At 45.0% G+C, this 27278-nt stretch overlaps 1 protein-coding gene across 2 annotated transcripts in view; it reads left to right on the forward strand.

Moving 5' to 3' along the window:
* Window positions 1-27278, forward strand: part of LOC146868566 (ficolin-1-like) — a 292230-nt gene that overhangs the window by 137477 nt on the left and 127475 nt on the right. For both annotated transcript variants that reach the window (XM_085611321.1, XM_085611331.1), the window contains 2 exons: window positions 11338-11465; window positions 21529-21658. In XM_085611321.1, coding sequence (XP_085467447.1) covers window positions 11338-11465; window positions 21529-21658 — 258 coding nt within the window. The remainder of the gene's footprint in view (window positions 1-11337; window positions 11466-21528; window positions 21659-27278) is intronic.

Raw genomic sequence — 27278 nt, forward strand, 5'->3', positions numbered from 1 at the left:
GGAAATCCCTCTGCTGTCTGCAGCAGAGGGATTTCGTGCCCCTGGCCTCATGGTTCCGTCATAAGCACAGGGGCACCGATGCTCATGACGAAACCATTCCGTCATGAACATCCAAGGGGTTAACACTTTCCACAAAAAGTAAGAAATAAAATGATCCGACCATGAAACTGGGCAAGGGTCCCCTAGTAAAATGGGGAAGTTGGGACAAATGGGGTCTAATATATGGCCGGCCTGATGAGTGGGGAGGCTAACATGCTGATCAAGTTGCGGCAGATGTAGTACTAAGATCACCCAGAACCATGTAGTGGGAAAATCTTACCGCCCTGGAGATTTACGGGCCTGAAAGAACGAACCCACCGGGCCAGGGGGCCTGTAAATCAGGGAGCCTCCAAGGGTAAAATCTGCTGAGAAGCGGATGCTAAAATCAAGCGCCTCGCACCCTCCCCAAGAAGTAGCATCCCCCCTGCAAAGATCCCACTTATTCTTATAAATATTAGCCACACCACCCCCTCTCCCCTCCGGGCGGTCGGCTCTAGAGGACTTGCAACCCACTGGGATGGCGAAAGAAATAATCGGATCAGAAATAGAGTCAAGCCAGGTTTCAGTCAGGAACAACAGATCAAGTGAGTTGTCCTCCAGGAGGTCAAAAATATCGGCAAGATGTTTCCTAAGCGAGCGAGCATTAATCATAGCTGCCAGAATAAGAGGGGCCTTGATCGATTGGCCAGGGGGAATACAGTTTTTAACAAAAGAGGCAAACCCCAAGCCCAGTTTTAATCCACACGATGGACAGACATCTTTTGCCCCTCAGACACATCCCAAGAATGGCGGCATGTAGTAAGATCCAGAGCCCGTTATGTGGCTCAAGTGTGATTACGAGGACATGTTGTCCTCTAACGACTAGCGGCACTACGAGTTGATGTACTACAGACCATGCTTACTTTGTTTTCATATGGTCCTTGGAGCTCTGCCCCCATGGAACTTACAGATAGCATTCAGTGCTGTGCATGTTTGTTCCCTGAATTTCTTCAATATGTGTATTGTTGAGTCACACTTTGGTTTATGTGACAGTTACATACGCTTAGCTGTCTGCAAACTGTAATTGGATATTGGATCTGGGTCAAATTTGGTGGGATGTGAGAGTTGGTGTTGTCATATGGCGCCATGCTTTTTGAGAGGAATGGTGGGGTGCATGCACGGTCTTCTTACCTGGTCTGTTGTCATATTGGTGTTGAATTTCTGACACATCTCTCTGGGTGTGTGTTTGAGTGCTACATCCTGCTCAGGGGTGGGACAGGGGTGCCTGGTGGGAGTTGTGGTGCAGTCCTCCCACCCCCAAACATCCCTCCCTGGGAAGATGGCTACCTACCTGTGAGTTTGGTTGTTGTGATACAATGGCTGCCACATGGTTGGGGGGAGTACTCCATCTTGCTCTGCTTTTTTAGGCTCCTCAGAAGTGCTCACCAGAAGTGCTTACGCCACCCCTCTACTATGTAAGCTACACTGGCTCCCCTTTAAACAGAGAGCAAAGTTTAAGGGCCTCTGCATTGTTCATAAGGCAATTTATGGAAATGCCCCAACCTATATTAAAGACCGTCTAAAGAACTATGTTCCGGGCTGTACACTGCGGTCATCACAGGTCTGCCGCCTGTCCACTCCACGTTGCAACACCGTATCCAAAGGGGGCAGAGCTTTCTCTGTCCTACTCCCACAACTTTGGAATCAGCTGCTGGATCACCTTCGCAGGGAACCTGCATTCCTCCCCTTCAGGAAACAACTTAAAACTGTCCTTTTTAAGGAGGCCCTGAACACTGTTTGACTATCCCTTCCCTCTGCTGCTATTTATGTTACCTCTATCGCGCCCTTGGCCTCTCTCTCTCTAAAGAGCTTAGAGACCTGTCGGTGATTTAGCGCTATATAAAAGTAGATTAACATAACATTACATAACATTTGGCACAAGGGGGCCTGGTGGGAGTTGTGGTGCAGGCCTCCCACCCCCAAACAGCCCTCCCTGGGAAGATGACTACCTACCTGTGAGTTTGTTTGTTGTGATACAAGGGCTGCCACATGCTTCTGGGTAGGGGTGGAGTGCTACATCCTGCTCAGGGATGGGACAGGGGGCCCTGATGGGAGTTGTAGTGCAGCTCCCCCCCCCCTCCCTGGGACAATGGCTACCTACCTGTTAGGTGAAGGTGAACAATGCAATGGCTGCCACATGCTTCTGGGTGTGGGGGGAGTGCTACATCCTGCTCTGGGGTGGGACAGGGGGCCCTGGTAGGAGTTGTAGTGCATGCCTCCCACCCCTAAACAGCCCTCCCTGGGAAGATGGCTACCTACCTGTGAATTTGGTTGGTGAGATAAAATGGCTGCCACATGGTTGGGGGGAGTACTCCATCTTGCTCTGCTTTGGCATAAGGGGGCGTGGTGGGAGTTGTAGCACAGGCCTCCCACCCCCAAACAGTCCTCCCTGGGAAGATGGCTACCTACTTGTAAGTTTGGTTGTTGTCATACAATGGCTGCCACATGCTTGGGGGGGGGGAGTGCTCCATCTTGCTGAGCTGTGGCACAAGGGGTCCTGGGGGAGTTGTAGTGCTGGCTGCCTGTACACATGCAACCCTGTGAATGTTGCTGGCTACCTTTGGGTGATTCAGATGGAGTGAATGTTACATCTGTGTGACCTGTGTTGGGTATTGTGGTGCAGATGAGTGGATTTGGACCTAGGAGGTGTAGCTTTGTAGTTGTGCAAGACAGTACATAGCAGTGTGATGGTAGACATTTGTTTGTACTTACTAGCCTCCACTCCCCCGGCTATTCCTGTGAGACTCTCTGGATGCAGTATGCCAAGCACCTTCTCCTCCCATGCAGTAAATGTTCTTGGTAGAATGGGAGGGCCACTGCTAGTCATCTGAGCCAGCTTGAGGTTCTTGTTCCTCTCTTTCACCTTGCTTTTGAGGTCATGCCACCGCCTCTGGATCTCCCTCTTGGCGCGTGAGGTGGTCCCTACTGCATTGACCTTGTCGACTGTCCTTGCCCACATTTGTTCTCTGGTGGCTACTGGTGTCTGTTGGACCAGGGTACCAAGCAATTGTGGTTCTACTCTTATTATCTCATCTACCATGACTGACAACTCACTCTCAGCGAATTTGTGCCATGGTGTGTGATGTGCAAATGGTTTGAGATGCAGTTGTGAGGGTGGTGTAGGTGGTGTGTGTGTGTAGGTGGTGTGTGTGAGTGTTGTTGTGCTGGTGAGATGTTTGCTGTTTTGCCTATCCAATGTGCTGCAGCGTTTGGTTCCTTCAGTGCTGGAGTAGTGCAAAGGATTGTTGTCAGGGAAGAAGCTGGTTTTATACTCAACTATGTGGGTGTGTCAAAATGGTCAAAATGGAGTATTGCTGTCAGGTGTGTTGTGTGGGTGTCCTGGGATTTGTATTTTTTAAGTTGCCATGGGGGTGTGTCATTGGGGTGTGTTGGGTGTTTTGGGGGCGGTGCTAGTTTGATGTGTGCACTTGGTGGCCTTGTTGTGTGTTTTTTTTTGCCAACCGCCATATTTGTCACGGAGTGTACGCTACAGTGGCTATGCAACAGCCCTTCCGTCGGCTCTCCCATTCATCACTGTTTGCGATCATGGAGGTCGGAAACAGCGACCATGGCGGCCGGGGTGGTTTTCCGACCGCCATCCTAATAGTCCCCATAGTGCACAGCTGCTCTTCTAGCTCAGTCTCTGGGGCTGATTTATTCATCAGTAGGAATCCCTTTACATGGAGATGCTGCCTGCCCAATTTAGAAATGACCACCAAGTGCGAGGGAATTTCTAAAACATTGCTAGGAACAGCCACCACACAGTTCCTGTCAATGCTTTTTGCTGTTTGGTGTGAGGCCCCATCAACATGATGGAGGGTTAAACACCAAACTGTTTTCTTTTTTAAGATCTTAAATCAAATGCCAAAGTGGAATTTTCTTTTTGAAAATAAAGAAACAAATTGCCTCCTTTTCAATGGGAGTATTCTCCCTTGGTAAGAGGGGCATTTTGGGGGTTTTACTGTCCTTTACCACGAGGGTTTGCCTAGTGGTGAAGAACAGTAAAAACATGGCTATATGTCCGATCAGTCTTAAAGGGTGGATGGACATATAGCCAAACTTCACAAGCAGCCTTTAGTCCATTGGACCGACATGGGCGTCCGCAGAAATGTTTCCAGGGGGGGGCAAACTTTTTACTTCATAACAGTCCTCCGACATGATTGAGCACAAGTATTAAAGACATTTTATAAAAAATCTATAACCACCTCTCTCTCTCCGTTTTCTGCTCCCTTTCCCTTCTTTGGAAGTGAGCAGAGCCCATTGTTATGTGAGGTCACTCTGTTTTTTTTGTTGTGAGCCCTGCAGGATGCTCTGCGTTTCATTCATGCAGGGGCAGGGCTCACTTCACACCTCACCCCAGTTCAAGTGTCTGCCTAATGCTGTTATCATGCAGATGCAGCGATTAAGCTAAAAGAAAGAGATAAAGGGAAAGCTAATCACGGCCACAAACCCTGCCCTGCCCAGTCTGCAGCACCTCAAAGGGATGCGGTGTCATATTGCCATTTCAGCCCATGGCAGCCGGGCCCAGGAGAGGGCTCCCCCTCACCCCCCCACCCCGCCTTGTGTCTTTCACAGTTCACCAAATCTGCGAAACAAAGGGAGGGGGTTGCCCACCTGTAACTACAAAGGCACCATTTCAAAAGCATGATGGACTCGTGGGGGGCCCATTCTAGTTAGACAGCCGCGAGGTCCAGCTGCCCACACTACCCATGCCTAGCGCCGGCCCTGACTGGGCCTGCACCAGCGATCCAGGGGGGGGCAAGTGCCCCCTTTGCCCCCCCCTGCGGACGCCCATGTGGACCGATGGAGAAGTTTGCCTACGGCGGAGATGGAGTAGCCGTAGCCAAACCTAAGGTCTGCCCACAGTTATATCAGGTGGGGTGGACCACTGTGTTGGCAGGGTGGGAACTCCGTCGCAATTCAAATGAACATCACTGGCAAGACAAATTACACCAGGGTTTTCACACTTAGGAGCCGATTACGATGACCGGCGGGCTCAATCGTCTGATTGCCTGTGGTGGAAGAGTGGCGGGCGGTCTTTGCGCCCGCCACGGTCACGGGCTGATTACCTCCGCGATCCTGATTTGGCGGAGAAAATTGTCGTCCGATGGCAGACGGCCTGCCACGGCACGGCTGGCAGTGGCAGGCCTTCCGCCATCATAATCTGCCCTTTAATGCAAAAAGCACTTCTCCACAAAACTTATTGATACAGATGCAGGATTTGAACATTGTCACTATCCAGTTTTCATACGCTGGTGCATACATACGTCTTAGGAAGCTGCAGTTTCTCTTCGCTTTTTCATTTGAAGTATGTGCTTCTCAAATCGCTCCTGTATGTTCTGGGTACAGAGCCGGGTCTGTCTGGGTTTCCACTGTTTGTATTTATCTGGTTTGAATGCCATTTTGTGACACAAGGCCTGTACCTCATAAATATGTGAAAGCCAACTGTACCTTGCGTTTTCAACAAAGACCTTGGTACAAACGTTTTTTAGTGCATGGAGTTAGGCCTTTTCTCTAGGCCTCCGGGAATGTTAGTGGTTGGATTGGCCCCCTATCACTGGCGTCCCAAAGCTTCAGGCATTCTTGTTTGCATTCCATTTGGACACTTGACTCTCCATAGATAGTGAAGGAGAGCAGTCAAGGCATATCTTAGAAGGTACTATAAGGTTTGGAGCTATGATACTGTAAGAGAAGGGAAAACACACAAACTTGAGGCCGAATTAGGGTGGATATTAACCGTGTATCTCACAAATTCCGAAGCCATGGGTTAAGCTGAGTGACTCATTGCTCAAAGTCTTGATGTGTGGTGAACCAGAACCGCAGAAGCTTTGGTGGTTGTAACCTAAGCACCAGACACAGTTCAACGAGAAATCAGTTACTGCTACAGCTTATCTCATCTCAGTTATTGCTCTAACTTGTCTCATGAGGCATTTTATTAGTGTGGGTGTGTAAACATTCATGCTGGAGTTGTTCTGGCATTTAATGCTGTGTGAACTGGGATAATAAACTTCAATGACCTGTGTCCGGAAACCGGTCAGAGTCTGAATTTTCTGTTGGCATGGATACACACAAACCCTGCGACATCCACAGACATCCAAGTGACCATTCAGCTAACAGTACCGTGAGAAGTGGAATTTAAAGTGAAGATCCAAACCCAATTTCAAACTGTAATATTGCTAGAATTGTAGGAGCTTTAGTGGTCAGGCTTAGTTAAGTGAAAAAGGTCTTTCCTAAGGTGAAAGCAAAGAAACCTCTCTGTGTGAATCAGGTTATACAGACTTTCTCTCAGGGATAGTAGAATGTGTGTGGGGGATGTCACCGGCAAGGTAAAGGACGTTATCCCCTTCATTGAGTTATCGACTGCATGTGAAACCAAATCTTGACTTTTAATGATTTAACCCAGTATATGGTAATGTGAGGTCCAGGACCTGTTCTGTGGCCTGGAGGGGTGCACCAAGTGTGACCTCATAGAGGGCAGTGGACTACTGTCCATGCCCTCGGCACACCATGTAAAGCAGTGGTGGCAGCTTACTTTGTTTTGAGAATCTGTAGTGTGACAAGTCAGAGTGCGGTCTATTATCCCCTTTTGTCTAAAGTGTTGCTTTTAAGTGAAATCCAGAACCTGTTGCCGACATCCCATGTGCTCCTTGAGTGCATGTCTGTGCACTGAGTGTGGTGGCGCATATATAGTTGTAGAAGTGTGTGTGTGTGGTTGAACCACTGTGATCAATTTTCAATGTAAGTGGTTTACCATGTCACAAAATGGAGAACTAGGACAGCTTCACCAGTCAGTGGAAGTGAATTGCAGGCATTCCTTTGGCTGAATACTTGAGACCCAGCCACTGAAGAAAAGGATGGAGACATGGATTCCCATACAAATGCAATGAGGACCTTGTTAGCAATGAGCCACTGATTAGTTCTTCGTGTGCATTGCCATTTGGTAGATGGTAGGAGTGAGTGAGAGACTGCAGTTTCTGTTATACAAGATGAGGACATTTTAAGGCAGACCTGCCCTTATGTCTGTCTCTGATGACTTTTTGATCATGAAAAGCAAGTGCAGAAACCTCACACTTCACTGAGCGCTTGTTTTCGATACTCTTATTTAGAGCCTTCCCCATTGCTTCTGGCTATGATTGCCATCACTTCCTCTAAAGACTGTCTCTGCAGAGCAAACTGAAAATGACATTTAAAAAAGAACCAGTCCTCACCGGTTCTGAAGTCTTAAAGAGTGGATCCACATCCGCTGTCAGTGAAATAAAAGTGGGACCGAATCACCCCACTTTCTTCTATTCCCAAGTGCCGGAGGAACTGTAGGTCTGTTTGAGGGTTATTCAAAAGCAAGCGTGCCTGTCTTCTTAGAGTGAGAAGTGTACCTACCCCTGCAGGAGGAGCGACTATCCAGGAGAAGTCCAGCATGCACCCACTAAGATGAACACCAAGAGAAATCTGACTTTTCCAAAGCGTGAAGTCAGGAGAGACCTATTTCATGAAGGGATGCCCCTCCCTCCCCCTCACGCCCCCCCCCCGGTTACTCTGTACAGTTTCTATTTTGAGCAGCACCAAAACTGAACGTGAACCGGAACAACTAAGGTGCCGATCACGATCCGGTAAAAAAATTCCCCGTACGACTCGTATCCGGTCTTTTTACCGTACGAATCGCACAAGTGCCGTACAAACTGCCAATTACGATTCGCATGGTAAAAAGTCCATACGAATCGCATTGGGAAGTATTCCCCACACGTCCTCGGGTCGGAAAATGTGTCCGACACGTCCACGGACGATTTACCGTACAAATGTGAAAAGTGAAGTCCGACCGAGGAATTACGATCCATCCCGTGCGTCCGATGTTACAACCGTATGGAAAAAACACCGTCCGCACCGAACTCCCATAGCAACCATGGAGACATGTGCCCGCATACGCGCTGACCCCCCCAGCCCCCGTACGTACGTGCCGACCCCCCCCAGCCCCCGTACGTATGCGCCGACCCCCCGTGTATGTACACCCGTGTACGTGTCGAACCCCCCGTGTATGTACACCCGTGTACGTGTCGAACCCCCCCGTGTATGTACACCCGCGTACGTGTCGAACCCCCCGTGTATGTACACCCGTGTACTTTCGAGTCGTACCCCCACCGGTGTATGTACGGTGCGTACCCCCAGCGCGTACGACTGGTGGGGGTACGACTCGAACGTACACGGGTGTACATACACGGGGGTTCGACACGTACACGGGTGTACATACACGGGGGGTTCGACACGTACACGGGTGTACATACACGGGGGTTCGACACGTACACGGGTGTACATCACGGGGGGGTACGACTCGAACGTACGGGGGCTGGGGGGGTACGACTCGAACGTACGGGGGCTGGGGGGGGTCGGCGCGTACGTACGGGGGCTGGGGGGGTCGGCGCTTACGTACGGGGGCTGGGGGGGGTGTACGGCGCGTACCGGGCCACCTACTCTGGTTGTTTCGCGACGTACTTCGCTTTTCCGGCACTTTTTTGGTGCCGTGAAAATATTGCCGTCCGGACTGCTGTCGGTTCGAATCGTGGTTCCTGGGTCGTGAAACGCTGCCTGACAGCGTCCCGACGTCACGTCGCAGCATTCCCGGAGCACATTCGTATGTATATTTTCGTCGGTCGGTGTTTTTTACGATTCGTACGGAAATGGTGTTTCCGTGCGAATCGTAATTCCATGTTTGTGAAGTTTTACGACCGGGTACGAGTCGGACGGAGAAAACGCTCCGACCGACGGTTCGTACCCGGTTTTTGCCGGATCGTAATCGGCACCTAAATGTGTCACCTAGCATATTGCAATGGGCTGAAAGATTGGTGCTTCCCCTGCTGAAGAACTCCTCGCCATGGATACAAGAAGCCCTAAGAGGCATTCAAACCCAAAAGACCCCATTGCAAGTGAGTCGGCCTTGAGGTTGCAAATTACATCCCAGGATGCCTGCTGTAGCCAACAAAGATGGCTTCCAAGTGCCACTGCTGAGAATGGGTACTACCACTCAGGTCCACCCATCAGAACACCTCTACGAGCACCGTCCTGAGTTAAGCTAATGTCACAGCCTGCACAGGAGAAAAGTACAAACTGCTACGGAAGCCAGCAGGTAAAACTCGGGCCTAGGCTGGACCTAGAATTAGAAACTAGATGCATAAAAAATGTGTTTATGATGCATGGTGCAATGAGAAGAAATGTCTGCTTTTACTGTGAGTTCTACGGTCTATGCACCAACACTGACTAGTCCTTTCAAATAGCTTATTTCGGGGTAAACCTTCCATAAAAACACATAAAACCAGTTCAGTACAATTTAACATTAAAACACATAATTACATGATTTGAAAGAAAAAAATTGATTCTATACACAAATTCATAATGAAGCACAGGCAATCAATACTAGGTGAATTGTTGTAATAGAGCATTGGTGCAAAACAGCAATATAAGATGAAACCAAATCATTGTTAAAAGCAGAGTCACAGCCACTTCCTTTGAAGCCAGATGACCTAAATTTAGGTATAACGCATTATTTCAAAATGCAACATAAAATACAAATATTGACTTTTTATGCACAATGATTTCAAGTGTTTGGAATTGCTTTTGGGCAGATTTAAGACTAGGGGCCATATGTAGATAAATTATATTTACCGATTCATAAATACCGAATTTTACCGATTCGGTATTTATGAATCGGTAAATAGTATGTAGGTAAACAATCGGTAATTATTACCGATTCGTTAAATATCGGTATTTATGAATAGGTATTTACCGATTCGGTAATAATGCATCCCTTCTTATTCATTCCTATGGGCCTGGAGGCCCATAGGAATGAATGGGAAGCCATTTACTATTACCGATTCGGTAAATACCGAATCGGTAATAGGGGAAGCATATTCATGGGTGGCAGGGTGTCACATTGACACCCTGTTGCACCCCTGATTTGTGCATGTGTGCACATGTGGCGCACATACATGCCCTAAGGGCATGTATGTCTGCCACATGGCACTTTTAAATCAGCCAAATATAGCTTTTTGAAAGGTATTCGTTATTTATCATCAACCTGTAGTTGGTGATAAATAACGAATCCTTACTACTGAAATTCACTCACTTGAGTGCTCCCTACATATGATTTAAGGATTCGGTAATTTACCGAATCTGTATTTTACCGATTCGGTATTTTACCGATCCCTTACCGATTCGGTAAATTACCGAATCCTTAAATCATGCCTCCTACATCTCAAAGGGCTAAATACCGGTCGGTAACGGAAAATTTACCGATTTTCGGCCGTTACTGGCCGGTATTAGCCCACCTACATATGGCCCTAGGGGCCATATGTAGATAAATTATATTTACCGATTCATAAATACCGAATTTTACCGATTCGGTATTTTTGAATCAGTAAATAGTATGTAGGTAAACAATCGGTAATTATTACCGATTCGGTAAATATCGGTATTTATGAATAGGTATTTACCAATTCGGTAATAATGCATCCCTTCCCATTCATTCCTATGGGCCTGGAGGTCCATAGGAATGAATGGGAAGCCATTTACTATTACCGATTCGGTAAATACCGAATCGGTAATAGGGGAAGCATATTCATGGGTGGCAGGGTGTCACATTGATACCCCGTTGCACCCCTGATTCGTGCATGTGTGCACATGTGGCGCACATACATGCCCTAAGGGCATGTATGTCTGCCACATGGCACTTTTAAATCAGCCAAATATAGCTTTTTGAAAGGTATTCGTTATTTATCATCAACCTGTAGTTGGTGATAAATACCGAATCCTTACTACTGAAATTCACTCACTTGAGTGCTCCCTACATTTGATTTAAGGATTTGGTAATTTACCGAATCTGTATTTTACCGATTCAGTATTTTACCGATCCCTTACCGATTCGGTAAATTACCGAATCCTTAAATCATGCCTCCTACATCTCAAAGGGCTAAATACCGGTCGGTAACGGAAAATTTACCGATTTTCTGCCGTTACCGACTGGTATTAGCCCACCTACATATGGCCCTAAGAGAGGTACAATCAAAGATCTATAAGGATTTTGTATTCAATTATATGCATTGGACATAGATTTACAATAACAAAAGTAAATTGTTTATAATACTGAGTGTACAATCCTTCGATCTTAAATATAAAATGGATAAACAGGATGTCTTCTGCATGATTAGAACAGTACAAATGGTATCCAACCTTGACATGGAATTTGATGTGGAAATGCATTCCTGCTCTTTCCAGGGCCAAAGAACTGCAAGGAGCTACAGGAAAGAGGAACAATTATGAGTGGCTGGTACACTATCTATCCTGAAGGGTGTAAAGCTTTGACTGTACTCTGTGACATGGACACTGATGGAGGAGGATGGATTGTAAGTATGTGAGAAAAGGACAGAGATGTTTCAGATACTTAGACCCTCATTATGAGTGGCCTCCTTATTGAGAGCCCCATAGAAATTACGAGCCCTGCTGCTGGAACACAGCATATCTCTTTACTTTCACAAGGAGCTTTCAGCTGCTGAAAGTCTGCGGAAAAAGGAGAATTACTGGGGAAATTTAATTTGGAATTACTGTTTCCCCAGTAATTCCTCATTCACTGGTTGATTCTCAGGTTCCAACTAATATTGGGCCTGATCTTCCCCACCCTCCTTGTTCCAAGTACCCCAATATCGGTACCACTGTGGAGGAGTGGGGGTGGACTGTTTTCTGCACCGCTCATAGTCAAGTCTTAGAGTCTGACATCACATCATACTCACTGCTGTCAGCTCTTATTTTGTTGATGGAAGCATACTATTCTTATTACCAGATGGTGGGACATTCACATAGGGACTTGCTTTTGGTCTTTATCTATTCTTTCTTCTATCGTATCCTAGTACAGAGTTTTCAGATTCTTCTATTAACTTTGATCTCCACTGAGACCAAGCATTACATTTTATTTTGTATTTGAACGTCATTGTGAGAAGTTGGCTTGGAATATGCTGTCCACTAGTTACAGTGGGCACCTTACACCAGTCTAAACGACCTTTATTGATGATTAGGTTAATGAAAACCTTTATTGAAAGCTATTCTAGTGGTAGCTATGGAGAGCAGCCTTCAGGCTAAGTCTCAAAGGAATCTAAAGCAGCTTGTTTTACCAGATCATAACCTCATGAATGATTAAATGAAAGGAGAACCACACAAGTGTTATTATAAAAAATCTGTATTTATTACTAAACCATCTCTACTAATCTCTTTATGAGATTAGAGCACAAAGCACACAATAGTAAATCAATAGAACGACAGTAAATAGCACAATACACAGCGGGCTCCAGGGGGAGACCGAACCATATACTAAGAAAGTGGTATAACAACCCCGACTTCACTAGACACAGTGCCTAGAGCACGTAGAATCTCTGGGAACCACCCAAGGTAGTGACACAGGGGACCCACGGAGGATGGGTGCAGTGTGTGAACACGGACGCTGGCTCCGTACAACTCTATGGGAAAGCTGTGGTTGGAAAATTAAAGATTAAGGACACTTCAGAGAAGACTTCAAGCAAACCGTTTGGATCATAGAAGGTTCTAAGGCCACCACCCTTGTGAGTACCAAGATACCCACGTTACCTATCCCAGAGGAGCCGGGTGCATAGGGGTCAAGTGGTGTCGTGAAACCCTTGTCGTTTTCAATGGCGTGCTGCGAAAAAGTGCTGCTGCCAGGAAGATGAAAAGTGTCCGGTGTGAGCCAAGCCTGGATCGGAGATGAAAAGAACCTGGAAGCAGAGGGGACAGAGTCTGGATCCCTTCAGGGTGACCAGGGGCAATATAGACGAATACCCACCGATGTCGGGTGCTTCAGGTGAGATGATGCGATGCTTGACTCTGCAGCCACGGGGACCAGGAGACGTTGCCAACGATGACCAAAGTCTGGAGGTGAGCTGTCCCACGAAGGATGTCGAGTGCTGGGGGGTCAGTGTCTGGATTGAACACCAACAAGCCTTGGCAACTGCAAGCCATGCGGGCAGTGGAAATAAGCTTCGGTGAGGACCAGCAAGGTCCTGGGGACTCTCCAAGCTTAGGAGAGTCAGGCCACGTCTGGAGCAACCAGGAAAGCCCAAGGAAAGTCAAAGTTACCTTCACAGGGACCCACAGGCCAACGGACCAGGGATCGCAAAGGGTCCTCGAGCTGAATAACAAAGTACCAGCCCACGGAACACTCGTGGAGTGCAGGCCGGAAATCTTTGGTGGAAATACTGCTCAGGGTCCGGACTACACGTAGCCCAAAGCACAGCCTCAGGGATCGCCAAAAAGCATATGCTGCTGCAAATGTACACGTGCACAGCGGTTCTGGTTGCACTGTCCCCACAAGGGATACTGGTCTCAGAATTGCTGAGAGAGCAGATCGACCTCAGAGACCTCGAGAACCCTATATCTAAGTAAGGGGTACATGCACCTCCTTACCCAGGCTGTAGTAGCAGACCTGTGATGTCATTTTGAATGGTCTCTCAGTGGTGGCACAATACATGCTGCAGCCCCTGGGAGGCCTCTGGGGTACCTATGCCCTGGGTACATAGTGTACCATATACTAGGGACTGATAAGGGTACCCCAGAATCCAATCTGGAGTGTACCTAAAGAACATGGAATCAATTTAAGGAGAAAGCAGATAAACTGGGGTCCTGATTAGCAGGATCCCAGTCAGACTAGTCAAAAACCAGCAAAACACCAGGAAAAAAGTGGGGGCAACCATGGAGTCAGATTCCACCTTCCTACAGTCAGCTCATTGATAACATTGACCTCTGAGTGTGACTGCTTATATTGGATTTGTTAAAGGTTAACCCTTCTTCCTATAACTTGAATGGCACAGTCCTCGGAATTTAAATATTTGTGATGATGAAGACATCTGCATCATCATACTTGTAGAATGAAATAGAGCTCCATGTATTTTATTGGTCTCCTTATACTGCATAATGCTCTGCACAACAAGGGGTACAAACAGTGGCCCGGGGGAGAGGGGGGGGATAATGCAAGGTATGATGAACAGACTCCCATTCCTCCTTCAGATGTCTATTATGGCGTCTGCCCTGTACCTTATCTATATTGTCAAATACTCCCCCACCAATCCCAGCACATATTACACTTTTTGCAAATCCCTAACCTTAAAAAGTCTATCATTACAATAGATATCCGATATTATAGATTGTTTTTTACCACAACATCCTTTTGGCTACCTGGCTTTTGTTTCCTATAATCAGCTTTCAACACAATCCTCCACACTAAGCTAGGGACTTTGATATCCAGAGAGTGGAAAGTACTAAAACATTTCCACCGTCAAAACTACTGTAATGCTTGGGAGGCCAGCTTTCATCTCAGGTATGAAATCAGATAAACTTTCACCATCCCAAGCGCTATACAAATACAATGGTGAGAAATTAGTTGTTTATTGTATCTTGGTAGGTTGGCAAAAAGTCAAAAAATTTGTTAACCCAAAATAGTCATCTCTATAATGCATCGAGACAGTGCCCAAATGACTACAGAAAGAAGTATAATTAAATTATTTGCCATTCTAAGAACTACTTACCTCTCCTCCCACAGCTTATGGTGATAGGTAATGTATTGTAAGATGGTAGATCTTAAACTAAGTAAAGTGTTATCATCCTGAGGGCAGTCAAACACCCAGTGCTGATTAATAACATTGACACCTATGACACTGCTCATTTTGAGAGAGCTGCTTCAAACCCTTTGTGAAATTAAAACAGAACCAGTGAAATCTGCATTCATCCATTACTTTTTATTGTGTGAGGGCACATGTGCACTATCAAAAGTTGAATGATTCACTTTCTTTGCTGTGGTGGCGTAAGGCAGGGATCAGATAAAAAATCACTAACCCTGTGAGTACTTTTCAGCCTTTGGGATGTCAGTGGTGATGGAATATATGCATCAGTTCCATTGTTTTTGGGATGGATTAAAAAGCAGTACAAATATTTGTCGTTTTGCTTATATTTTTGTGTTTTTAGAGTGGATGTTTTGTGATGGTCTTTGCAATTTTGTTCCTATTGATTTCACATGTGACCCCAGTGTTTGACTGTGAGTGACACTGAAGAGCATTACCGCCACTCCTACCCTTTCTCAAGGCTTAATGTACATTTGGTCATACCCCACAGTAGTCTTTGTTTATGAGGAGTAATTCTGATTTTTAGTCCTAAATTTGAATAGCCAACTTAAAAATGTAAACAGCCGATTGTCTCCCTGAAAATTCAACAGACGCAACACAACAAACAAAACGTTTTCTTTAATTATCATCCACAATATTTAGTACATTACAATAATTGTAAGGTATACTTTTCAACAAAATAATTAGTTTTCTCCTTATATGTAGTATAATATTTGTTTCTTGCAAAACTGGATTTTATTCAAATGTAAGATATGAATATTATTCTAGTACAATTGCAGACTTATTTGGATCATGCTTTTAGTAAGTATTGGTTTATCATGCGGGTTGTGATGATTTTGGTGTGGGACCTCTATTTTTCAAGATAGCTTCTTCGTTCAAGCATAGTCCTGTCAGCCGTATCTAATAACCAGCTACCCCTAATAACCATGTATACCTAATAACCAGTAACATGATGGTGAGAGAGAAATGCTCCACTGGTCTGATCATAATGTGGCAGACACTGCCGCCAAGCAATGGCTGAAGGGAGCTGACGCAAGGCCCCGCTCTACGATTGGTCTGACCTGAAAATACTAATTTTGTTAACACTATGGAAGGATAGAAAATATTCACTTTGTGTATCCTGAATCTTATAGTTGGGGAGGTTAATGTATATCCACAGCTGCATATCAATAGGCAGATGTAAGTAACTTAGATGAATATTATGCTTGCCTTTACTCAAAGCTGAGGAATTCAAATACAACTAATCATAGATCTTTGATTTTGACTTGGTTGACCTCCCTTAAACTGATGTTAGATGAATGGCAGAAAGGAAGGAGATAGTCGAGGCAACTACAGATGGCAGACAGAGCTCTAACATTTGACCTTTGAATCTGTAGGTTAAATCATTATCAGGTCAGAAGTAAGTGGTAACCCCAACTCTCTAACATTGAAACTTCAAATAATTGTTTCTTATTTATATGAAGTGGGAATTGTTGGTCTAAAAATGTTTACCACTTATAATTTGATTCATTGGTCAAACTCATGCAGGCTTCAGTGTATAATCTGATTTATTTATTTGCATCATCAATTTAGTTTTCATTTAACACCACTGATGAACATTTGATGAAGTGAACTGCTAGAAACAAAAGGGTAACTTGGATTGATACACGTAAGAAAGAGCTCCTTTCCTTCCAGTTTTCAGAAACAGTGTAAATCAATAAAGGCAAAAATTAAACAATTAAGCTACCTACTACATGGTGACGGGAGCATTAAAAAGGAGTTTTAAAAAGGGCATCTGTCAGAAACAAAAGATAATGAGTGGTTAAAATGACAAAATGCAGCACATGAGACACAGATGTAACATATGCCCCAATCAAATGAAGGCTGCAAAGGTAGCTCTTAAAATCTGATATCATGAAGTCACAGAAGCATTGTCTAGGAAATCCACTTCATACACTTAAGGAGTTAGACTTTGTTGCAGGCACCCAGCCAATTCGAGAGATACACTACCTATGTGTCAAAGGTGAACCTGAACTTGAACTTGAACTTGATGCACACAAATATAAGAAAAGGTGCCCTACAGAAGCAGTGTCAACTATCACAGATATGTTTGCTCCAAATATGAAGGTGACCTGCTAACATTTCATCAAATGCCTTTTTTGGTTTACTATGTAACTAAATGAAGATAGCCTACTGATAACTGATCCTAACACTGAGTCTAAATATGTGAGGGTAAGGAGGAAGTTATCTCCTGGCCTACTGGTGTGTTTCTTCAGTGTAGTGGAGTACTTCCCACTAGTGTGTAGCTAAACATTTATCAGGGTGATGTAAGAAGTTTAACGAATGTGTCATTACTAACACATGTAAAGACCTCAGTAAGGAGAGGTTTACATGTTTATTTATTTGCGGGTTTATATAGCGCTAGAATCGACTCCAATGGAGTATCTCTGCGCTTTGGGTTGGGTTTTCAGCTGATCAATACCAAACAAGGGAGGGCTGGACTAAATTTCATTTTTAAACAAAAGAGTTTTGAGTTGTTTCCTAAATTTCAGATGTTCGGGACATAGTCTTAGAGTTAGCGGGAGACTGTTCCACAATGTAGGTCCCACCACTGATAATGCTTTGCCACCATGTCTAGCCTACTTGGCACGAGGCACTATCAGCAAATGACCATTACTGGATCTAAGGGTCCTGGTAGGGGTATAAGGAATAAATTTATTTTCCAGGTAAAGGGGACCTTGCCCATTTATGCTTTTGTGAATCAGGCAGCATATTTTAAACTTAGTCCGTTGACGGATTGACAGCCAATGCAACTTTTCTAAAAGAGGCTTTGAAGCTGTTCTTGGTGGGGCATTAAAGACCAGTCGAGCCGCTGTGTTTTGAATAACCTGTAATTTGGCCAACACTCCCTCATTCGCTGAGAGGAGCAGGCCATTACAATAATCAAGCCGACTCAGAACAAGAGCCTGCACCAAGGTCCTTCTGAGGGAGTCCGGCAACAAAGGGAAAACCTTACGCAGCAGGCCAATAGTATGAAAACATACGCCTGCAATGTAGTGAGTATGCTGTTTTAATACTAAATCCTGATCAAGACGTACCCCAAGATTTTTGACGACCTGCTTAGGTTCAGGGACCATGCCCAGATCAGAAGGCCACCAGTCGGGGGACCACAGTACCTTGGCTTCTCCAAACAACATAATCTCTGTTTTACTGACATTGCATTGTAGGTAGTTGGAGGACATCCACTGTCCTACAGCCTTCATGCCTGCTGAGAAAGAGTTCTTTGTTTCCGTCGTAAGGGTTTTGAAGGGGAAGAGGAGCTGCGTGTCATCGCATCGTCATCGTGTTTCATTGCCTAAGAAAGTTTGGCAATTTCAATAGGACTCGCGGATAGTAAGGCACATGGAGTTTTTTTCAAAAATGCTTTTGGACCCAAAGATGTCCACTCTTTCCAGGCTTACCATTGTAAACGAGGGGCATACCATAAAAAAGAGTCCTCCCATGGCTGAGGCCTTTGTGAGAGGAATGCAGAGATATACCAGAAATTGTTGCAGTACCAAAAATAAGGATGTCTTCTACATGACATGCTGCAATTGCTTTACAATATAGTAGAGAACGGAGCAGATCTAGTCTCTGTGGGAGGCAACCGGGGTACATGCCTGCATGGTTGCAAGACCCACATGAAAGAAGCTCAATATTGGCAAGTAATAAAAACCATAGAGAATCTTTTCAGTGTATTATAAAACTGATGGGACTGCAAAAAGAAAACAGGGACTGTCCTCATACGTGATAAAAATCCATCTGTCATATATTTTAAAACTGTACTCAGAAACGAAGAATAGTGTCAATAGAAATCACACACATTTCAAAGCAATTAGATTAGAAAAAGTGAAAAAAAACTCCAATAAAACAGCAAACAAATAGACTCAAAGCTTTGAAATTCCCAAATTCTCACTGTCTAGACGGTGTCTCATTTTCCATTATCCAAATAACATCTAAGGAGTAGATAACAATATCATCCTATTTTGTCTTTTCATTTCCAATGCAGAATTATTCCCGCTTCTTGGAAAGGAAACGTAATATTTGCTATCTACAAGAAAGTAGCAAAGATATCCCAGGAGAAGTACTGTTTAATTATAGACCTAATATTTTGATCTGATGATCTGGACACTACATGATAAATGTTTACTAAACATCTCATGATGTAACTTTAGGACTTGGCATATGGACTTCACTTAGGAGCTCATTAGAATGTCGTGACGTTCGCCACCGCCGAGCCGGCGGTGGAGACCGGCATGACATTGTAATGAGTGAAACCCCCGCCATATTACAATGGCGAGGGTTTCACGGCGGACGCAAAGTGTGTCCGCTGCTTTTCCCCCAGCAGGTGGAATTGGCCCCTAATATGGTGGCGGTGCCATATTAGGATGGTGTGATGTGAAGGCCTTTCCATGGCGGCTTCCCCGCCATGGAAATGCTGGCGGGAATTGCTGAGGGGGCCCGTTGCATGCCCCCAGGGGGTGGGGGCGGCACTTGGGGGGTACCTATGAATCCCCCCTCATTGCCATGCTCAAGGTGGCAGGCACCGCGTGGTGCCTGCCACGTTGTGCATGGCAATGCACAACATGTATTTTTAGCATTGCGGCTGGTGCTGCTCACAGCAGCACCCGCCGCAAAGTTAACAATACGGAATACGACAGCCAGGGTGGCGGTTGCATCCTAATTAGTGGTGTGGGACCACTGCACTGCTGGCGGCTGGTCCCACCACCACTAGGGTGGCGGGCGGCATCCTAATGTGGCCCTTAATCCCTAGCAAACAAATGGAGACCCAGACTGCTTGTTTTTCCACCGGGCATTTTTCCTTGTGGACTGAAGCCTTTAAATGTCAGTTTTTAAGACAGGAGGCTATTACTGGTATTTCCGCTACTTTCTAAAGCTCCCCTAGGTAATTACAGCAGGCACAGGTATGCTTCAGGGACGGAAGAAGAAATAAAAGAGAGAGAGATGCAAAAATGCGAAGGGAACTTGGCTGCTTTGAATATTTTGGCCAGGGCTGCTTCTGGTTCCTAGTCTGGCACTGGACAGAGCGGTTATTGACCTAAATCTACAACTATAGATAATTTATTAAAATTGAAAAGATTAAAGAATGTCTGAGGTACGAAATTAGCACTTTATTTTTCTTACATTGGTTTTAGCACAGCTTTCAATGTGAACAAATTTTATGGGATACATTTAAAAAATGCTTTATTCTAGACCTCCGTTGTACTTGATAATGATAAAAACCATAACTGGTAGCAACTATTCTCTTTATTATTTCTGCAGTGCATGGCAAGGCTTCCCTTCTAAATTGCAAAAGGCCATAGATATCTGTTAAGTTGGGTGATTCCACCATAAATTTAAGAATGTGTGAAGACGATTTTGTCCTAACTGACTTGGCACCAATCAGTGTGTAACCTTTCTATTCTCGGTAACTTTGCTAGAAGGGATGCCGTGTTATTTTGGGGCATATGCATCAACATTGGCATTTGCGATTCCTTATTAGCGAAAAATAAGGATTCGCTAATAAGGAATAGCAAAAGGCTATGCATGTAGGAATCGCTATTCAAATAGCGATTCCTTAACTTTCCTTAATTGCTACTAGCAAATTGCGAGTAGCAATTAAGGAATGCCATCCCAATCATTCCTATGGGCCTCCAGGCCCATAGGAATGAATTGGAGATTGCATGAGCAAATAGCGAGTACCAGTAGGTTCTCGCAAATTGCTCATGCAATTTCAAGGGTGCAAGGGTGTCAAAATGACACCCTATTGCACCCCTGAAATTGATATGTGCATATATGTTGCACACACACATGCTCTAAGGGCATGTGTGTGCGCAACATGAAACTTTGAAAAATGCACAAAAGTGCATTTTTCAAACTTTTAGCAAATTAAAATGCAGTTCATCTTCATGGTAATTTGCTCCCCCTATTAGCGAATTCGCTAATTTTTTAACTTTCATGCATTGCATTTAAGGAATCCCAAATTGAGATTCCTTAAATTAAGGAATCTCAATTTGGGATTCCTTAAATGCTATCGCTATTTAAGTAATCGCTATTTAAGGATTCCTTAAATAGCGATTTTTGCTTATGGGTTGATGCATTGGGATTGGGTATTTTTAACTCAATACCGGGAGCTATTAGCGAATCGGTATTTTACCGACTGGATTTTGGCTTGATGCATGAGGCTGCTAGTTTTTATTGAGTGTGACAGCTCACCCAACAGGTTTTATAGAACTATGGGGAATAACATCAGGAAGATAACATCACAACTAAGATGGAAATATGGAGCAATGAGTCTTGTTGCAGATAAAGATGTGTTTTAAGTTTTCCTTCCTAAAAGATCTAAGATGGTTGACATTTTCAAATCCAATTGAAGATAATTCCATAAAGCAGGAACCAAAATGGATAAAGCTCTTCCACCTAATCTAGCTTTCCTAAAACAAGGAAAAATCAGACGTAGCTCACAAGCATACATAAAGCCAACATACCAATTCAGGCGTTTCTGGTGCCACACTGAAAACAATTTTATAAGTCAAAGAAATATTTTCCTAATTGGAAGCCAAATGAGACTTTCCAGAGTAGGCACAGCCAAACTAAATGTCAGAACTCCTAAGACCAACCTTGCTGCCTTATTTTGAATTCTTTGGAGCCATCTTCCTAGGACATGTGCAAGACCCATGTAAAGGGCATTGTAGTAGTCTATCTGGAAACTGCTTTTTGTCATAATAAACATAGAATAAATGAATAATCTTGCCTTATTTCTATGCAGGTGTTCCAGAGACGATGGGATGGCTCAGTGGATTTCTTCCGTGACTGGAACACATACAAAAGGGGGTTTGGGAGCCAGATGACGGAGTTCTGGCTCGGAAACGACAATCTCTACTGGTTGACATCTACCGGTATGTATAAAGGGCTGATATCCTACCACTCACTTCACTTTGAATATTCATGGTAAGTGAAAGAAGAATAACCACACCACCTAAAGTGCAACTGAATGATCCTAGAGCCACAAAGTAAAATCAAGGAATGCCTTCGTATTCCAGTTATTTCCCTGTCTCAGTGATGCCTGAGAAGGCTTCCAAACATTAGCATTCTCAGTGTTGTCTTTCATTCCATATACAAATTACTTTTCTTCTGAATGGATCTGTATGAATCATGAACTCTTTTGGCCAAGGAAACTGCCTTGAGTGGTGATCTTTCCTGATCCACCTAGAGTTTGACTTCTAGTACGTGGTGCTTGAATCCAATAACTTCTCGCTCATTGGGCATAAACATTGCTTTGGTGGCAATTCTTACCTCTGGATTGTTTAATCTTAGTTTATATATAGGTTCCAGGTCTCCTGCTTCAAGCTTGTTCAGCTTGCTCTGATTTTGAAAAGTTTTTTCCTTGGCATATGGTGCTTTGCCGATTTATTGGCCATGAGTATATGGGCTTCAGGCCCTGTCTTCATCTTCAGGTCGGATGCTCAAGTAGTTTGGCAATGGAAAAAAGAGGGGATCAATTGGATTTATTTACTCTTCAACAATAACACCATAAATTGTCACTGGACATCAGTCTTTTCAAAACATTTGTAAAGTATTGGTGGATTATCACCCATATGGAGAACAGAGTCTGTGTTGTTCCAACTCATTGCTCAGAAAACAACAACAAATATACAAAATATTCAAAGCAAACAAAATATTATTCCATCAATTTCCTTGTGGATTCCTGTGTTTTTCCACAAGGGTAAGGTGATTGTTCGAAAGCTTTTGATACCCAATCCACCTGAATGTAATCCTTCTCAGGATGGAGAAGTAAGGCCACAGGCCTGCTATTTCTTCTAACTGTGCCCTAGTCTATTGTTCATAGATTTATTGGACTCCTTCAACCAATCTCTGTAAACACTTTTCAGCCTACAATGATTCCAGGCTTCCTCAGGGCCAGGAAAGTCAAGGAAATATTCCTGAAAAAAATAAAAAAAATTGTTACAAATTTTTGTAGATGCTCATGTAGTTTCTCACATGAGTACAGGTGAGCTCAATGGTTAAAATAGTAGAGCCGGGCATAGTGATATGCGTGACACCCAGGGTCAAATAATCCATTACTTGTGATGACACCCAAATAGTGTAATAGTACATCTCACATGCATACCACCACATCTTTAAAACCATTGCCATGCATAGAGTGTCCGCTTAAAAAAAAGTGTGTGACCTTGAATCACTAATCAAAAATAATCAAACATCAAAAATAAAAAAATATCACAAATAATTCTATTTCCTACATTGCTTTGAGTGGGAGACTATTACGTGCCAAGTGGTGGTGTCTTAGGATGCTTTTAACAATTGGTGAAACAAAATGGCATGCGGGTAGTGACAAACATCTTCTACTCATATATGGAACTATCATACCACAGTCTTGTACAATAGGTTCCCTGGGACTCGTGGTGCACTATTGTTAGACAGACTTTACTTTGAAGTTGACATGGCACACCTTAATCCATGGGGATACCGTCAGCCGGCTACATGGTAGTAAATGTGAGCTCACCTCATGACTTGACCATAGACTTTTTTGTTGTGTTCTTGAAAAAAGAGCACCTTGGGTTGCTCATTGGGATGCAATTGTCATGTCACCGACTTTATTTTTCTTACATTGGTTCAGCACAGCTTTCAATGTGAACAAATTTTATGGGATACAGTTAATGCATGTCATTTTGCAAAATGTGCTCTTTTTCACAGTGACAGCATTTGGTAGTCATAAATGGAGAAAAAAATTCAATAGATAATAGCAAATGATTCACTAATGCGTGTTTCCACATTACTGGTTGTAAAAGTGGAAGTTCTTTTGTGTGGGTGGGCCTATCACATGACACAATGCCTCAAAATGAAACAGATATCGCAAGATCTTTACTTAGCATTTAAATCTGTGGCATCTGGGCCCAGGGTAGGCCAGCAGCCATGGAAACCTACCAAACACAGACTTTTCTAAAAACTGGACACCTGGTTGAGTGCAGGGGGGTGGAGTTTGCTAGAAAATGGGTTCCTGGTTGACTTTGCTATGAGCCTTGGTCAAGTAGCAAGCAGCAACTAGAATCCTAGTCAGGGTAAGGCACAAACAAACCCCAAATTACCTGTGCTCACCCCCTGGTAGCTTGCACAAAGCAGTCATGTTTAACTTGAAGGCAATGTGTAAAGTATTTGTGCAAAACCACCACACAAAAACATTTCACACCAGGACATTCGGAGTCCTCAAATCACGCTTCCGCAGCCTTGATGTATCTGGGGGCAGGTTGCTCTACTCCACACCCATGGTCTGTAAAAATTACACTCTCCCACAGACGCACAATGTATGTATGTATGTATGTATAGATATACTTGTATAGCGCAATGACTGTCACCCTGCGGGCATCCTGGCGCTTAGACTGTTGATGAAACTAAGAGGAACCTGCACAAAGCGAAACGATCCACTGCGTAACAAAATTACGCCACTCTTGGGAAAAGATGAGTTTTCAGGGCTTTCTTAAAGGAGGGGAGAGCTTCCATACTCCTCACTACCCACGGCAGTGAGTTCCACAGAGTTGCTGCTGTGTAGCGGAAAGACCGGCCTCCCAATCGAGTCCTTAGGATTTTTGGGACTACCACCAAGCGAGCCGTAGCCGAGCGGAGAGACCTAGGTGGGACATACCATGAGAACATATTCCGTAGAGGAATGGGACCTTGATCATGAAGAGGTCTAAATACCATGCAGAGGGCCTTGAATTCGATCCGCTGAGGGACAGCCAACCAATGAAGGTCCCTGAGCGCAGTAGTGGAAGAATCCACGCGCCGACGTGACAGAGCCAGTTTAGCCGCCAAGTTCTGTACACGTTGCAGTTTACCCACCAGAGTCACCGGGGCTCCCAGAAGTAGTGCATTACAGTAGTCAAGCCTACTTAAGATGGTACCCCACACTACCTCTGGTCTTGCCTGCGCAGGGAGTAAAGGTAGGATTTTCCTTAACGTGCGAAGCAAAGCCATGCACGTAGCCACTGTTTTGTTCACAGAAACATCCAGTTGAAGGTTGGAGCCAAAATATACTCCCAAGTTCCGCACGCAGTCTGCTGAAGGGCTGGTACCCTGGAAGGATGGCAGCCAAAAGTTCGATGGAAGAGGCCTAGGGGTGCGGTCAGTTGAACAGTGAAGAACCTCGGTTTTTGAACTATTAAATTGCAAAGAATTGCGACGCAGCCAGTCTGCCGTAGAAGTCATGCAGCGATGGAAAATCTCTTGTGACACCGCCTCCTTACCTTCGAACGAGAAGATAAGTTGGGTGTCATCCGCATAATTGGTGACTGCAATGCCGAAGGTTTTTATCAGCTTGATCAGGGGGCGGAGGTAGAGATTGAAGAGTATAGGGCTGATGGCTGACCCTTGAGGTACACCCTGGCCAACGCTTCTGATAGATGATTTAAACGGAGGCAGGGCCACTGCCTGGTGTCTATTGTCCAGGTAGGACGTCAGCCAATCAAGGGCCAAGCCAGTCACCCCCACTTCCCTCAGCCTCCTGAGTAAGATCACATGGCTGACCGTATCGAACGCGGCCGACATATCGAGCAGCACTAAAAAGGCTGCCCGACCTTGGTCGGCACGCGTCCTGAGGTCGTCAAGCACAGTCACCAATGCTGACTCTGTCCCGTGGGCTGGTCTAAATCCAAATTGAGCAACGTCCAAACAGGCGTTGCTCTCCAGATAGCCGGAAAGATGTTTTGTGGCCCATTTCTCCAAGATTTTGATTGGAAAAGGTAGGAGGGAGATGGGCCTATAATTGGCAGGGCAGGAAGGGTCCAAGGTTTCCTTCTTGAGAAGAGGAGACACCACTGCCAACTTCCAGCAATTCGGTACTTGCGCAGACCTGAGGGATTGACAACAGGTCGCAAATAATGGCAAGAAGAGTTCTGCCCGGAATAGCTTCCAAAATTTATGAGGAAGTGGGTCAAGGGGAGAGCCGGAAGAGACGCTATCAGCCAATGCACTAAACTCCTCAAAAGATGGTACCGGAAAACAGTTAAGGCGAGCTAAGCCTGCATCACCCTCCGTATCCGAAGTTAAAATGGGAGTGAGCAGAGGCTGAGTGCCGGAGCTTGATGAAGTATCAAGATTGCTCAAGATGGTAGCAATCTTCTCCTCAAAGGCCTGAGCCAGTGAGTCGCATAGAGACTGGGATACAGGGACATCATTAGCAGTGCAGGTGGGGCGTGAAAGATCTTTAACAATTTTGAACAACGCCTGGGATTTGTTTGCCGCCGACAGTAGGGAATCTTCTAGAAATTTAGCTTTGGCGCATCTAATCTGCGCTTTATAAGTTGCCAAAGTTCGCTTGTAGCAGGCTCTATCTGATTCCCGATACTGTTTCCTCCAAGCGCGCTCCGTCCTTTTACACTGGAGTTTAGATTGAAGCAGTTCCTCTGAGAACCAAGGCATAGCACGAGTAGATCTATCTCTGATTTTACGCAAAGGAGCTAATGAGTCTAATGAAGTCACGATTCGCTGACTAAGCACCTCATAGCTTGCGTCTACGCTGTCTCCTAGTGAAAAACCCAACGGAAGCAAGGCTGGTAGGGTGGACTGTTTCACGAGTTTAGACCATTGTCTACCCACCCTAGTAATGCCTAGGCTACCTCTCATCAAGGAGTCTGCAGGAAGAGAGAGGATAAAATGAACCAATGCATGGTCTGTCCAACATTGAGGTAGAATGTCCCGAAGAGCTACATTCTCTGTATCCGCGAAAATCATATCTAAAATGTGACCTTTTGAATGGGTCGGCAGAGTAACTAGCTGTTTTAGCTGTACATTGCTACAGGCCTGCTCCAGATCTTTAAAGGCAGAATCCAAAGGACCATCTGGCCAAAGATTAAAATCTCCCAATACCAAGAATCTGGTATGGGAGTTGGATAAATCATGGATCAGGTCGATGAGCCTTGTTACCTCTGATAAGGAGCCAGCCGGAGATCTATAACACAACAATCCAGAGTATAAAGCTCCTCCCTGACTGTTTAGAGAGAAACCTAGTAGTTCATAGCCCGAGATGGCCTTGACCGCAATCTGAGAGAGACATAAGGTGTCTCTAAAGATAATGCCAACTCCACCTTCCCTGGCTCCCACCCGGGGATTATGTTTTATTTTATATCCTGGGGGGCAGGCCAGGGCCTGATCCACTGAACTATCTGCTCTGGTCCAGGTCTCGGTCATAAAGAGTATGTCAATATGTTCGGACTCGACAAGGAGCACAATTTCCTCATGGTGTTTACACAGCGATCTAACATTTAGTAGGCCACAAGACAGTGTTTCAGGGCATCTACTACTGTTGTGTAGCTGAGGTGGAGATAGAGTAGTGGAGCTTGGGTTTAATTTTAGAAGTTCCTCACGGGAATAGGATAACAGACCCGTGGACAGAGGGGCAGCGTTTTCCGCGACCGTCGCGTTCCGTGCGCGAACGGGCGCAAACGGGCTTACCTCTGGCGCACCTCCGGCGCGACGCTGCGCGGGTACGCTGCGCGCAACCAT

This window comes from Triturus cristatus, chromosome 1_2 (assembly GCF_964204655.1).
Source record: "Triturus cristatus chromosome 1_2, aTriCri1.1, whole genome shotgun sequence".
NCBI classification, from domain to species: Eukaryota; Metazoa; Chordata; class Amphibia; order Caudata; family Salamandridae; genus Triturus; species Triturus cristatus.